Below are 12,489 nucleotides of genomic sequence, written 5' to 3'. Positions count from 1 at the left end.
AACCCCCTTCCCCTCCCCCTTTTCTGATGAAGGGTCTAGGCCCGAAACGTCAGCCTCTCTGCTCCTATGATGCTGCTTGGCCTGCTGTGTTCATCCAGCCCTGCACCTTGTTGTCTCGGATTCTCCAGCATCTGCAGTTCCTACTATCTCTGCCACACAGCAAACTCCTCTTGTGGGTCAATGCGAATAGGAACAAGAAATGTCTCTGCACACCTCTCAATACTCAACCATTTACAGCTTATTTCCTTTCTGCCATCACCTTGATCAGGTCATATACATTGAGGCAGGGGAGATGGTCTCTGTAGGAAATGCTACATTCAGGAGCACTCTTGCCTCTGAGGCAGGATGTTCTAGGTTTGAGTTCCAGTCCAGAGATTTCCAATGACACAAAATTTTGACAGTCACTCCAGTGCAAAACTGAGGGTATATTAAGCTTTTAATATTAATAGTCAATTAATTATAAAGGTATATCAGTGATGACTATTGTTTATGGACTGAGAGCTCTTTTAAAGTGCCAGTAGCCACTGCAGGAGTTAGAGCAAATAATCACTCAAGGATTAAATTTAAAGTTTAAATGTTATAAATTTCACTTGCGATTTGATATTTGTTACAATTATGAATACTGGCTGACTTCAGGCCTCACGCAACCAATGGTTACCACAGGGGCTGGACATCATCACTTGAGCAGGCAGACTAAACTGTTCTCTTAGGTGGACATAAAAGATCACATGGCACTATTTTGAAGAGTAGTGGATTTCTCCCTTGTGTGTTGGGTCAATATTTGTCCCCAAACGAATGCATCCGAAAAGACCAGATCATCTGGTCAGTAAGACATGGCTGTGTGCTAATTGCCCATCCATTTCCCACATCATAGTATTTGCACGGCAAAAATACTTAATGGGCTGTACAATGCAGACATCTAAAGCACCTGAATGGCATTATATACACCAGTCATTATTACTCCTTTCTTTTACCTATAAGTGTGCATTTTTACGTAAGTGAGTCTAAAAGATGAGCTTAATAAATTTAGGATTCCATTATTTCCCTAAATCTACTTCTATCTTTATGTAGAGATAGTATATAGTATTGAAGGCTATTTCAAAACGTGGCATCATGATACCTGATCTTTCCCTCCATTACCAAAAATGTGAACATCTACTCATTTAAAAGATGTTTTTGCAAGATTTAATAATGTGGCCTATCGTCCAAAAGAATTCAATGATCCTACCTCCTACAGTAAGCACAGGGAATCATGAGCAGCATGAGTAACAGAAGAACAGCAATGGACGTGACCAAATGCAACTGAGGAAAGTGTAACACCCCAGAGCCAACTTGCAGATTTTGAGGGCCTGAAGCCATGAAGAACCCCAGATGCAGTGTTGTCCAATCATGCGAGAACCCTGAGACAAAACAAAGCACCAGTTAACATTCCGAGTAAGCAAAGAGCATTATCAGCCCCGAATGGCCCAAAATCCCAAGTATGTCCACTGATAAGAATCTCCTATCTACTTGTCTCAAACGTACAGTGGCTCCATGTCAGAAGTTGAGTTTTCTGTGGCAATTAACTCTCCAAAACCTTTTCTTCACCTGCTGGCCTAAGTCTAGGTGTAATTGGATAGACTTCACTTTACCTTAATGAGTATAGCTACACCAAGATTTAAGAAGCTCAGCACCATCCAGGGCTTAATCAACAGGCTATCCACCAAGTTAAACATTAATCACCAACCTAAAGACTTACTCCTGTCACTTGTTGCTGTTTACAAATCACAGCCAATCAAACAGAGTACTTTAAGTTAGCACCTACACCTCAACAAGTGAACTATATGCCATATGTGTGCCTAAATAATGAGCAATGCTAGACTATTTAATTGTGGGGTGCATCACAGCTAAATACCTACGTTTTTCAGGAAGGTCACCAGATATCATCTCGGAGCACACTCAGTTTATTTTCCTTCCTTATTGTTCTGAATAAGGGAAATAAGATGGGCAGAATGAATTTCCTCCAAAGTATCATTTTTTTAAATTATTCATTCAAGTGATATTGGGTGTTGCTGCTATGCCAGCATTTATTGGCCCATCCCTGACATCTTGGTGAATACAATGGTGTTGCCTTCCAGAAATGTTGCAGTCCTGGCATGTGTGAACACCCATAGTTCTGTAAGGAAGAGAGTTTCAGGACTTTGACTCAGCAATACTCAAGGTGAGTGACTTAGAGGGGAATAAACAGTTGATGTTATTCCATGCATCTGCTGCCCTTATCCTTCTAGATGATGGAGGTCATGGGTTCAAAAGCGTGGTCGAAGGAACCTGGATGAATTTCTGCAGTGCATCTCGTAGATGATAGCCACTGCTGCTACTGAGCATCACTTTTTGAGGGTGTGGATGTTGAAGGTCATGGATGTGGTGCCAATCAAGCAGTTTGCTTTGTTCTGATGGGTCAATCTTCTTGAATGTTGTTGGAGCTGCACCCATCCGGGCAAGTCGAGAATATGCCATTCGCACTCCTGGCTTGTGTTTTGTGAATGGTGGACGGGCACAGGGGAGTCAGGAGGTGACTTACTTGCTGCAGAATTCCTAGCCTCTGATCTACTTTTGTAGCCACCAAATTTATGTGAATGGTCCAATGTGGACAATGGTAGTCTCTGAGCTATTCATTGAGGGGAATTCAATGATGAGAATGCTCCTTGAAATTCAATGGCAATGGTTAGATTCTCTCTTACTGGATTTGGTCACATTGCCTGACACTGAAGTAGCAAGTCACATTCATGCCAGACATCAGTCCAACTGTGGATATTGTCCAGGTAGTTGGGCCGAAGTCACTCCATTGAGGAACTCCGTGCAAAAATGTCCTCAGGGCAGAGATGATTGATCTCCAATGACGACAAACATCTTCCTTTGTGCTAGGTATGTTCCAACTGATGAAGAGATACCTCCAACTCCTATTGCTAGTGTTATTTGATGCCACACTCTTTCAAATGTGGCTTTGATGTCAAGGACAGTCACGTTTCCCTCACTTTTGAAGCTCAGCTCTTTTGTCCAACATATTTAGGCAAAGGCTGAAATGATGCCCAGAGCTGAGTGGCCCTGACAGAAACCAAACTGAGTATCAGCGAGTAGGCTATATCTTTGCACTTGTTAGCACCGTTGATGACCCACTCGATGCATTGCTAATGACCTGAGAGGGTGTTGTTTGGTCGTACTAAATTTATCGCTCTTCCTGTGCATAGAAAATACCTGGACAATTTCCAATATTATTGGTTAGATGCCAGTGTTACAAACATTATAGGTCTTCAAGCCAGTTCCTCTATTCGATATGATCATTGCTGATCTGATTTTAACTTCAACTCAATATTCCTGCACACCTCTGCTAATCTTTTACCCCCTTCATAAATCAAGGGTGGTCAATTTCTGCCTTAAAAATATTAAAAGGTTCTGCGTCCACTGTGTTATAACACAGGAACAGTAGGTTAAATTAAATCAGTGGCACTATCACTGGATTTGCAGCACAGTGAAATTAAAATATTCAATCACCATTAAAACTGCCCAATTATTCCTAAAACAAGACTTTAAAAATAACAAATCTTAGACACCAAGTTTATAACTTAACAAAAATTAACAATTTATTTTTAATAATGTAACTGTATCAGAACACAGATAAACAAGGCAATCTAATTAATATCTATGATCTAAAACCCAATCTTCTTTAATCATAACCATCATTCACACACAGACAAACAGACAGATACAGTTGAGAGAAATTTAAAAAGAAAATTAAAGAATTGTAACGTGCCAGTTCATTAAACAGTTTCCAATGATTAATACCAACCCTTGAAATCTTTGGACAATGAATTATTCACCAGTGAGTTAAACTGTACATCTTGCTTAAATTCCAAAGTCTCCAGTTAATGCAAACAGTTTCAGCAGATTTCGACATATTTACTTATTTCTTACAGACTGGGATTCTTTTCTCAGCACTTCCAACAATTGGATAATTGAAGAGAAACTAAAAAGAGAAAAAACAAAAGAAGTCCAGCTGTCTCCTGTCAAACCCAGGCATAACTGTTTTTCTCTTTTCAATCAATATTCAGCATTTGGCTGATTAGCACAGTTCGTAACAAGGATCACTGGACCTAAAACATTAAATCTACTTTCTCTCCACGAATGCTGCCAGACTTGCTGAGTTTTCCCAGCAATTTCAGTTTTTGTTTCTGATTCCCAGCATCTGCAGTTCTTCTTTTTAGCACAGGCCCTCCCTTGATTGACTAATTCAACATCCAACCAGTTGCCAGCCCTGAACATAGTAACCACTCAGTGCCAGTTTGTCTACAGTGTCCTTAGATCAGTGATGACATTGCATTATCTATGAGGCCAGTTGCCAACAGAAAATATCTGAGCTTGTTCCCTTCTTTGAGCTGCTGCTCAAAGTTCAATCTTTAATTTCAACCCAAAGTTCCAATTCAAGAAAGCAGAAGAAAAATGAAAAATAGTTTGAAGAAGAGTCATTGGTCTCAAAAAGTTAACTCTGCTTTCTTTCCACAGATGCTGCCAAACTTGCTGAGTTTCTCCAGCACTTTCTGCTTTTGTAAAAGAAAAATAGTGATGGTTTCCTCAACTGCCTTTTGACAAGGGAGTTCAAAAGACTCTTAATCCTCTGAGAGAGAAAATGTTTCCACATCTGTTTTCAATGGGCGACACCTTATTTTTAAACAAAGAGTCATAGTTCTAGATGTTGTAACTGTATTGGAACCATTTGGCTAGGGGTGCAACTAGTATTAGAGCATAAGTTTTCAGTACTAGCTGCTGAAATGTTGCCAGGGTCCATAACTTTTGCAGTTATCGGTGTCTGTTTTTTGATACCACATGGAGGGAAATAAATTAATTGAAGACTGGTACCTGTGATGCCGAAGACATCAAGAGGAGGCTGAGATGGATCATCCATCTGAGATGGATCAGCCCATTCGGGCTGAAGATGAATGCAAATACTTCAGCCTTGTCTTTTGCATTGGTGTGCTAGGCTCCTTCATTATTAAGGATGGGGATGTTTGCAGACCTCCTACATCCTATTAGTTGTTTAATTGTCCAGAACCAGTCATGACTGTCTGCAGTAGGACTGCAGAGTTTAAATCTGACCTGTTGATGTTGGATTGCTTACCCCTATTACTTAATTCTGTCTCTGGTGTTCAGCATGTACGTAGTGCTGTGTTGTAGTTTTATCATGTTGACATTTTATCTTCAGATATACCTGTTGCTGCTCCTGGCATGCACTCTTCAATGAATTAGGGTTGATCTCCTGGCCTGATGGTAATGGTTGAATGGGGCATATGGCAGGTGATGAGATTACAGATTATGATTGAATGCAATTCTGCTGTTGATGGCCCACTACACCTCGTGGGTGTCCAGGTTCGACTTGCTAGATCTACTCAAAGTCTTTTCCATTTAGCAAGATGATAGTGCCACACAATACAGTGAAGGGAATCTTCAATGAGAATCAAGGACTCAGTGGACTCCAGAAGGACAGTATGGTAGTCATACCTACTGGTAGCATCACAGACAGATGCATCTGTGACAGGTAAGCTGGTGAGGACAAAGTCAAATCGATATTTCCCTCTTGTTGGTTCCCTCATCACTCACTATGGACCCAGTCTAGCAGCTGCCCATGTTAAGACTTGGCCAGCTCAGTCAGTATCATGCTACCAAGCTGTATTCTTGTTGTCCCCCCACGTCATGCATCCTCCAAGTTCAAATTGTTCATAATGGTGGAAAACTGATTCATCAGCCAAAGGCAGGTGGTAGCTGGTAATCAGTAGGAGATTTCCTTTCCTGTGTTTGACCTGATTCCTTGAAACTTCATGGGATCTGGATTCAATTTTCAGAACTCCTAGCAAAATTCCTTTCTAACTATATACTGTGATCACCACCTCTGGCAGGTATTTTCTGCCATGGGGTAGGACATATGAAGGGCAATGATGGCTTTGGGACATTAGCTCCAAGGTATGATTTCAATGAATATGACAATGTTAGGCTGTTGCTTAACTAATCTGTGGGAGAGCTCTCCCAATTTTGGCACTAGCCCCCAGACGTTGATAAGGAGGACTTTATGGGATCAATACAGCTGTGCTGGCCATTGTCATTGGTGGGTGACTTACTTCAATTCATTGCAAAGGGCATTAAGATTCAACAACTTTGCTATTCAACTGAAGTCATGTGGAGACCAGATCAAGTTAGACATCAGTGGACCGGATGGGTTTTTACAACAATGATTACATAGTCATCATCATGAGGCTAGCTTTTAATACCAGGTACTTTTTAAATTCAAATTTCATCACCTGTCATGGTGGGGCTCGAACCCATGCCCCGGAACATTACCTGGAGTTCTGGAGAGTATTTCAAGTACTGCTACCACCATGACACTGCCTCCCTCAATTAAGTCTCAGCTGAAGCCAGCTGTAAAAAAAAGTAATCATAATTAAGTGCCTATTTTAGAATAAGACGTGATTAAAATGGCCAAGAATTGTAAAACAGCAGTGGTCCTGCAGCCACTCCCCACTCTCCCCCTGGGTAAATAAGAAGGATCCCTGTAAACATAGAACTATCATTATACTGCTTCAGAACTTCAGGCTAAACTAATATCAAGGTTATGAGGAGCATGGCCAAACTCACTAACATATCCCCAATTACGCACATATCGTGGATCATTGCAGTCTGCTGTGTCTCTTCAAAGCACACAGGCAATATACAATCTTCAACAAATTTCTTAAGGAAGCATATAGTGTTTGCCCAGATTCATCTCTTTCTAAAGTAGGTGGTTCTGTATTCTAGACAGCTCTTGCAATATCTATATATAACACAAAAAAAAACAGAAACAATTAATTTCCTCTCTCCATTCCTCTAAAGACATGGATATTTGGTTTCTAAGGAGACTTTGTACATAAGCAGAATTCAAACAATGATCCTCGTAAAATTATTAAACAGTCATATCAGTTTGACATGGTAATTTTAAAGTATAAAGGCACTTATCATATCTGAGAAACCAGTGTTTTAATTAGAGTTCTAACAACTTTGAAAAGACCATTGATTCTGCTCCTCTCTATCAGAATCAGAGACACACAAAACCTGTACAAAAACTCAGCATATCCCTCATTTTACTTTTTGAGCTCAGGACCCCTTCTTTTCTCTCTCCCTTTGAAGTCTCTGTTGACTGATTGGTCTGGGCAGCAGAAAATGTTGCACCAGACTGAGGTGGGAACAAACAAATTAAATTAATCAAACAGGGACCATCAATTCAATGGCCAGACAGACTTAAACAATTGCATACCTTTAACAAAAACAGAAGTTGCTAGAAAAACTCAGCAGGTCTGGCAGCATCTGCGGGGAGAAAGCAGCAGCGTTAACGTTTCAGATCCAATGACCATTCTTCAGAACTGATTGTAGCTAGGAAAATGTGATATTTATGCTGAAGCCAGGGGGTGAGGTGGGTGGGAGCTAGTAAATGATAGGTGGAGATCGAGACCAGAGGGAGAGAACACCAACTGGGCAGATAACAAAATGAATAACGGTGACCCAGGGAGAATGAAAAGCTGTAAATGAGGATTATTAGAGAGTGAAAATGGGTTGGCTGTGATTTAATGCAGCTTATCTGTATATCTATGTAGTACTCAGAGTCCAGGTGACTATGACAACATGCACTTTCTACATGTATGTTGTAGTCTTGAGCTATATGGATAATGATGGTAGAGGCTCTAACTTTATTTTCATTACATGGCTGACAACGTCTGTCCCCAGTTCCTATCATTTCCAGTTGGTGTGTGCTGGAAGCATATATAGGTTCATTCTCAAGGCATCATGGACACATATGAATGCATCCTCTTTGACCATGAAGTCCTGCAGTGGGACTTGAAACCGGAGCATCTAGCCCAGAGGCAGTAATGCTACTCCCTATGCTGGGATTTCACATACCTGTGTATATTCCTTTCAATAAAAGAGATCACAATCTTCAAAATACTTGTTTAATAAATCTTCCCTCATTCACTCCACTCCTCCTCTGCTGTTGACAAGCCTTCCAGGTACCAGGCAACTATTCTTGCATGTGAACTTAGATCTTGTGAGACTGGTGTTTCTGGGAACAGGACAAGGCTATTCAGACCCTCAAACCTGTTCCATATCTCAAACAGATCATCACATCTCAAACAGATCATCACTGATCAATACCTGCCTTGATTCAGTATTCATTAATACCCTGGCTGAACAAAAATCTATTGATCTTCATTTGAAATGTTCAGTTAACCATCAGCCTGGATAAAGCAGTCCCCTTGTTCAGCACCCAAACATCACCTTAAATATTCAATCACTCCACCGCCAACTACAGTGGCAGCCTTGTACACCATATTGAAGACACAAAGCTGTGTCAACATTACCTCTGACATCCAGAAGAACAAAGACTACACATGCATTGGTATAGCACCCTCTTAAAGTTCCCTCCAAGTCACATGCAGGTTTGAGATTTGGAAATATGTTGCTGTCCCTTTGCTGGGACAGAATATTGAGATCTCTATCTAACAGCACTATTGTTGTTTGTATCCTAAGTGGACTGCAGTAATTGAAGAGAACAGCTCACCACTACTTCCTCAATAAATGCTGACCTTGCTGACATCTCATATATGAATTTTAAAAATAATTCTGCCTTTTAATGAGTTTGAGTTTCATATGTCATTAAAATTCACCATTAACTTTCACCATTTCATGTAGAAAGGTTTAGAATTCTAAAGCATTGAAGATTTGTACTGCACAACTCATGAAGCATTAACCAAATGCAGAAGTCAGGAGAGTGATGGAATACTCACCACTTACCTGGATGAATGCAGCTCCAACAACACAAGACATTTGACAACATCCAGGACAAAGCAGACCACTTGATTGGCATCACAGTTACAAACATGCACTTCCTCCACTACCAACAGTCAGTAGCAGAAGAGTGTATTATCTACAAGATACACTGCAGAAATTCATCTTAGAGAGCTGCTTCCAAACCCATGCCCATTCCATCTGGAAGGACCATTTGATTACTCCATTAACCTGCCTTTCTTCCACAACAGTTGGTGTTCTTACCCGGCATAATCTATCAATCTTTGTCTTGACTACTTCACTTAATCAGAGGATCTATTGAGTGTCACAGGTGCAGTCCATGAAACCTTACACTCCTGAGAATCCAGCCATTACACCAAGTCTGAAGGCACTCTCATTCTGACTGACGAAATCAATAGCAAAGTTGACATAAATGCACATCTACGGCAAATGTTATATCACCTGGTGAAGTACTTGTGGGCAGCTGACTATGTAATCCTGTAGATTTCACGAGTCAATCCCTGGAAGGAAGTAGCATATTTCAGGGCTGTGGTGACCTCCACTACCACTGGAAATGCATGACTACTTGGTCCACTGGGGAGGAGGTCCAGCAGGCTGCTGGTGTCTGTAATAATCTACCAAGAAATTCTGAGCTCCTTCAGTCATGTCCAAAATGGTGAATTTCTGCCTGTGTATCCTGTGTTATTGGAGCTCTGTGTTATACCCCGCATCCTAAGGAGTAGTATGTGCCTTCCGGACACACAGTATTTTTTGATGTTTGAACTCCCTGCATGCACCAATACCTGCTGCCATCCTTGATATCCAATCAGTCCCATTCTGTTGCTCTTTTACCACATCCAAGTAATCCTTTCCTCTCTAGTATTTGTCCAATTGTTTTGGAAGTTCCAATTGTGCCTTTGTGCTTCCATTGTCATTTCAGACTGCACATTCCAGATCAGAGTAACTTACTGTATTAAAAAAATCCAAATTTCCTTCTCTGGCTCTTTTGTCAATTACCTGAAGTCAGTTTCCTGTCTTTCAGATACTGGCTGACGCACCATATACAGGCTATGTACTCTGAATAAAGTATGCCATGTTTACCTACGTAACAAATACATGCTCCCAAAATAATAAACCACTACTTTGTGCTGAGATCCATTTGTTAAGAATATGAGCATTAGGAGAAGGAGTAGGTCACATTGTCCTGGGATACTGCTCTGCCATTCAATAAGATCATAAGATCATGTTGATATAATCTCAACTTGTTCAGGAGGTAAAGCAATGCTTCTTGAATCACTTTCAAAGAAGAAATAGGTTTCATCCTGAACTCAGAGGATTTTGTTTTAAGAAATGAGAGTGATAAGTTGGGCAACTTGTTCTTGGCGAACTTTCTACCAAATCAAATTTGTCTTTAGCAGGCTTCCCTTCAACTCAACCAGATAAAACACGCATTTTCTCCCAGCCAATAACTGTTAAAAATACCGCACAAGGTTTCTGTGGAAAAGCAAGCAATTACTACCAGTCATGTGAGTTCCAGGAAGATGTGTCAAAACAAATTTTTATGTTGACAGTGAACTTTCAATGACTACTTTTAAAGAAACCACTCCAGGTATGTAACAATGCACACTTAGGGATGAATCATAGGACGTTTGGGGATGGTATACAGCTTGCACACCCAAAAGAACTATCAATCCCAAACTGATTAAACAAGGCTGCCCCATTGCCATAACATGCTCAGTCTTAAGGAGGTGAGGGTGAGACTTATGCACCTGAGCAGATGGATGTAGATAGGTGTTTCCTCTAAATGGTGAGTGCAAAAGCAGGGCCATAATCTCAAGACAAGAGGTAGGCCATTAAATACTTAGATGAGGATGAATTTTTTTCTCAAAGGATAGTCAATCTTTGTAATTCTGTACTCCAGGGCTCTGTGGGAATTCAATAATGAAGCATGTTCAAGGCAGCAATTGATAAATTTCTGGTGATTAAAAACACCAAGGGATATAGAGATAGTGCAGAAAAGTGGTGTTAAGGTACACGATCAGCCATGATCAACCTGAGTGGAGGAACAGGCTTGATGGACTGAATAGTCTACTCCTGTATCTATGTTCCTAATGTTTTTCTGTTTCATCTACTCACCAGGGAAATCAGTGAAAGCAAGTACAGAGCTGTCTTCAATCACTGTAAATATATTAATATTTAATAACTGCTATAAAAAGCATCCATTCTAAAGAAGAGTCATATATTAATAAGCAAATAAAATATTAGTATCTGACTAATATTGTTGCTCATGAGATCTCAATTGTCCTATTCAACTTTGTGCACATTGTTAAAATAATGACAAATACAGAGATTGCTAAACAGTCTTTTGATTTTCTTGGCTACTCTGTGCCTTTTGTTGCTGACAATGGTGGACGCTTATTAAGAAATGTACACACTTAGAATGAAGTACATGTATGTACTGGGAGAAGTAAAAACATTGAAGTCAACAGATTTACAGGGCCTTGGCGAAAGAGCAGGAGGTTGTGGAACTTACTGCTTAGCTATTTCAAAGAGTCAGCATGGGCTCAATGGGCTAATGGTCCTCCTCCTGGGTTCCACAATTCTAAGAATACCATGTACACATGCTCTCTAAAGCCTCAGAGGAATTTCAATGAGTAAAACATGGAATATCTTCAATAAAAAAATTCGAAGTGGAAAATGTTAAACATTTTTGAGATAGAACACTGTCAGTCTGGTCACTTTGGAGGTGATGCAATGGTTGCTTTGGTACAATGCTTTGATGCAATGATAAACTGTCCTGAAAAAATGATATTTACATGTCCAACAACATGAACCAAGCATTTTCGAGGGCATTCTCCAACAATAGGTTAACATAAACAGCCTGGCAGGCACTAAATGTTATGAAGCTTCACAGTCAGCTGAACTTTCAGGACATTGACACGTCCCTGCTCCATTGCACAGCCTAATGGGCAAAGGCCTAGAAAGCACAGAACTATACAATTCAGAGAGAAAAATCTTGCACTTTTGTAACACCATTCAGAAGACGCCCAAAAATATGTCACAATCAAGGAAATTACATTTGACCTATGCTGTTGTTAAGGAGGAAACATGACAGATAACTTGCCCAAAGCAATGTGATAAATGGCAGGGGTGTTGGTTGAAGAATGAATCTTGCCAGGACAGCAGAAGAATGTTCCTGCTTTATTTTTACGTAAATGATTGCTTTATTTTCTGTTCACTTGAAAAGTCAGAAATGGGTTTAGTTTAATATCTTGTCCAATGAGTGCTCTTACCACAATGCAACATCAATGATCCTTACAACATGATACCAACAACAAAACCCTCACAACAAAGCAATATTGGGTTAAAACTGTCCCTCTGACGGTGTAGCTCTCCCTCACTACTGCCCCTCTGATAGTGCTGCGCTCCCTCGGTACTGCCCCTCTGATAATACTGTGCTCCGTCAGTGCTGTCCCCCTGACAGTGCAGCACTCCCTCAGAACTACCCCTCTGATAGTGCAGTACACCCTGAGTGCAGCTCTCCCTTAGTACTAACCCTCAGTGCAGCACTCCCTCAGTACTGTCCCTCTGACAATGCAGCACTCTCTCAAAAATCTCAAAAATGCCCATCTGATAACACAGCAGTCC

At 40.6% G+C, this 12,489-nt stretch overlaps 1 protein-coding gene across 9 annotated transcripts in view; it reads right to left on the bottom strand.

The window, feature by feature from the left end:
* The window catches only part of LOC125486307, a 58,721-nt gene that overhangs the window by 17,692 nt on the left and 28,540 nt on the right, over positions 1 to 12,489 (bottom strand). For 2 of the 9 annotated variants that reach the window (XM_048613309.1, XM_048613308.1), the window contains exons 2-3: positions 3,827 to 4,003; positions 1,229 to 1,400 (exon numbers count right to left, since the gene is read on the bottom strand). In XM_048613309.1, the coding sequence (XP_048469266.1) occupies positions 1,229 to 1,359 (131 nt within the window). In that variant the 5' untranslated portion in view covers positions 1,360 to 1,400; positions 3,827 to 4,003. Of the gene's footprint in view, positions 1 to 1,228; positions 1,401 to 1,898; positions 2,164 to 3,826; positions 4,004 to 6,326; positions 6,445 to 6,682; positions 6,789 to 12,489 lie in introns of those variants that run through there. The other 7 variants (XM_048613301.1, XM_048613300.1, XM_048613306.1 and 4 more) reach the window with 6 other exon arrangements.

Source organism: Rhincodon typus, chromosome 27, assembly GCF_021869965.1.
Source record: "Rhincodon typus isolate 14 chromosome 27, sRhiTyp1.1, whole genome shotgun sequence".
NCBI lineage: Eukaryota > Metazoa > Chordata > Chondrichthyes > Orectolobiformes > Rhincodontidae > Rhincodon > Rhincodon typus.
This window is presented reverse-complemented; position numbering and strand designations above follow the sequence as displayed.